Source organism: Cynoglossus semilaevis, chromosome 17 (assembly GCF_000523025.1).
Source record: "Cynoglossus semilaevis isolate Cse_v1.0 chromosome 17, Cse_v1.0, whole genome shotgun sequence".
NCBI classification, from domain to species: Eukaryota; Metazoa; Chordata; class Actinopteri; order Pleuronectiformes; family Cynoglossidae; genus Cynoglossus; species Cynoglossus semilaevis.
This window is the reverse complement of record NC_024323.1, coordinates 14,743,072-14,746,223: the sequence shown is the minus strand read 5'-3', so window position 1 is coordinate 14,746,223 and position 3,152 is coordinate 14,743,072. Positions and strand designations below refer to the sequence as shown.

Genomic DNA, 3,152 nt, shown 5'->3' with positions numbered 1-3,152 from the left:
ACACCCCCCCCCCAGAACCCCACCCCTCCCAGTAACTGCTGTTAGGGCCCTGAACGCTGTCTGTTCTTGTTTTTTTGCTATTTAAATGACATTTAAATGAAGCCCGTGACTATGATGATGATGATGATGATGATGATGGGTTTTAACTGGTTACATTTGCGTCTGGTGATGAAGATCAGGGCCTGATCACTGTTTACACAGACATTAAAGATGAGAGGCAGAGATAATAATAATGCCCCCTGCAGGGCGGATGTAGCGAGGGACAGTGACATCACGAGATCCTCAGGAGGATTCACGATCCTGTCGCGGTCGTGTCGCACGTCTGCCGTCAGAGAGACTTTAGAAAAGTGTGGAAAAAACAACATCAAAGACTTCAGTCACGTGCTAACGACCTCTGACCTCCCACCGTTCTCCAAACACCCCCGACCTGATCGACTCCTCCTGATGGCGTTTACGGACGTTAACGAGCAAAATCCACAATTTTAAAAAACACCATGTAAAATTCATAAGGAAAGAACATCAGTTACTACTGGAGATCGAACCACTGATCTTTCTGCTGTAAGGTAAAAGCGCTAACCACTCTTCCACCGTGTGGTCCTGTATAACAGAACATATTGGTGGTGGTGGTGGTCATGGTGGTTTGAGGCCGCAGACACAGAGCACTCCGGCTGTGGAATCCTCTGCTGTGGTTGCGGTGAATGACAGTGAAAGTGAATCGTTGGTCAGTTTGTTGACGCAGCCGTGTTAAATCAAGAAGAAGAAGAAGAAGAACGTGTTTTTGTTGGTCGTTGTCCATGAAACAAGAGCAGAGACCCTCAGGAACAGTGTACTGTTGATCAGGGAGCGGCAGCCGGGAGCAGGATTTGAACCGGCAACCCTCTGCTCACACAAAATACTCTTTTCAATAGCTGGTGGAACATACTGTATGTGTGAAATGAAACTAATGTTCAGTTAGAATAAATGTGTTGTTTGACTTCAGGGAACAAAGGAAAAAACTGTGTCACTCAGCCTGAGGCTCCAGCTCTACTCACCCGTCTCCCTCCCTCTCTCCCTCCCCCTCAGATCATGGCCGACTCCTCTTCCTGCTCCAGCCGCTCCACCTTTGCAGTCATGGTGGGCTTGTCCCAGATCCTGGGCCTGGGCTCGGTGGTCCTGATCGGGGTGTGGATGGGTCACTATCACGGGGGTTTTGCTTGGGACGGATCAGCGTACCAGTTCAACGTTCACCCTCTGTGCATGGTCCTGGGGCTGGTGTTCCTGCAGGGGGACGGTAAGTCCACCGTCAGGGTCTCAGCGGCGCCGTGACTCGGTACCACCTGAGAAGGTGCTGGGTTTGAGTCCAGTTTGTGACTTGTACCCAGGTGCGACTTAAATATATTAAAACGTAGAATTTCACATGTTCGTTATTGTCACACTGACAGCCTCTAGAGGGCACTGGTGCGACTTATGCTCCGGAAAATACGGTACTACATTTCTCTACTAGTTTTATCTGTGATGGTTTAAAAGTTTCTCTGAAATCCTGCCACGAAACTCAGTTTGACTCATTTATTTTACAGTATCTGATGATCATTAAAGTGAAGCCCTGTAGTAGTACTACTTAGTACCACTTAGTACTGCTGACACAGAAACACCCCTGTGTATATGAGCAACGGCAGCCGAAGCTGAAGAGTGAACAACAACAACGACCCCCCCCTTGTCCCCCCTTCTCGCCCTCGCATCACCTCCCTTCACAAATATATACACTGCTGTTGTAAACAAGACAAAGGAAACAGAATTTGAATTTTCGTGAGTGTAAAACGGTTCAGTCACACAAACTGTTTGACCAGAATAAACATGGTGACAGGTTATGTCAAACAAAATTTACATCTAATTGTTCACCTGTGGTTAGCACACATGTCATAGCAGAGTGTCCGGGGTTCGATTCCCTAGAAGGCACATATCCCTAATAGCGCCTCCTGTGGCAGTCTGTCTGGGTCGTACATTGGGACTGATACTTGTTATTATTATTATTATTAATAACCATCCAGTCGTTGGTATTTATTCAATCACTCTGCATTTTTTTTATATATATATTTTTTTAAATTCCACTTTTTCTTCTTCAAAATGTTTTCCTGCTCCGTCTGTCGTTCCGTCACCGTGATGAGAAACAGTTGTTGCCCGGAGCTCCTGCTGCATCTCTGCTGATGAGAGTAACTGGATTAGCTGAACTGGTTGAACAGGACGGCGTCTGTTCCTTCACTTTATTACATCAGTGCAACAACAGAAAAGGTCACATGGGAATTCAATTAGAGGGAAAATCGGCTGGAAACACTCGGAGGGAGAGTCGACACCTCCGTCAGCCGTTAGTTAATCTGTCTCCTCAGGACACGCCCTCTAGGGGCTGTCAGTGGTATAACGAATATTTTAATATATTGAAGTCGCAGCTGAGGATGTGAGTGGTCACAGGTGTGAATGTGGTGTGAATGTGGTGTGAATGTGTAGACCCACTCACCCACTGTGCAGATTGTTGACCCCTCTCCCCCGTTCTCCCCCGTTCTCCCTCATTTGTCCAGCCATCCTTGTTTACAGAGTGTTTCGCAACGAGGAGAAGAAAAACGTGAAGATGCTCCACGGATTGATCCACCTGTTGGCCCTCGTCGTCAGCATCGTGGGTACGAAACCACAGGAGAGAGAGAAAAAATCAAGTGTCTGACGTCCACAGGTGTTTTTATTTGATTTTATCTTCTGTATCCGTGTGTGTTCAGGCGTGACAGCCGTGTTTGAAAATCACGCAGCGTCAAACATCACCCACATGTACACTCTGCACAGCTGGTGTGGCATCATCACCTTAATACTGTTCTTCTCACAGGTATGTGCACACACACACACACACATACCTGTGTTAACTGCCTGTGGAATAAGAACACTCACTCATCTTCTCCTAGTGGATCATGGGATTGCTCTTCTTCCTGTTTCCTGTTGCATCGTCACGGTTACGAGCCGCGTACCTCCCCGTCCACGTGGTGTGCGGCGTGGTCCTGCTGGTCATGTCCATCGGGACCAGTCTGCTGGGAATCACAGAGAAGCTCCTGTTCAGTATCCTGTACGTTTTTCTAACGTTTGGTTTAGTTTAGTTTTTTTGTTTGTTTTTTTGCGAGTAAATAATTTTTTTT

The 3,152-nt window shown here is 47.0% G+C and overlaps 1 protein-coding gene across 1 annotated transcript in view; it reads left to right on the top strand.

Moving 5' to 3' along the window:
* Positions 1-3,152, top strand: part of cyb561 (cytochrome b561) — an 8,153-nt gene that overhangs the window by 1,099 nt on the left and 3,902 nt on the right. Inside the window, exons 2-5 of the mRNA XM_008330611.3 lie at positions 1,063-1,270; positions 2,553-2,651; positions 2,745-2,848; positions 2,925-3,082. Coding sequence (XP_008328833.1) covers positions 1,066-1,270; positions 2,553-2,651; positions 2,745-2,848; positions 2,925-3,082 — 566 coding nt within the window. The 5' untranslated portion in view covers positions 1,063-1,065. The remainder of the gene's footprint in view (positions 1-1,062; positions 1,271-2,552; positions 2,652-2,744; positions 2,849-2,924; positions 3,083-3,152) is intronic.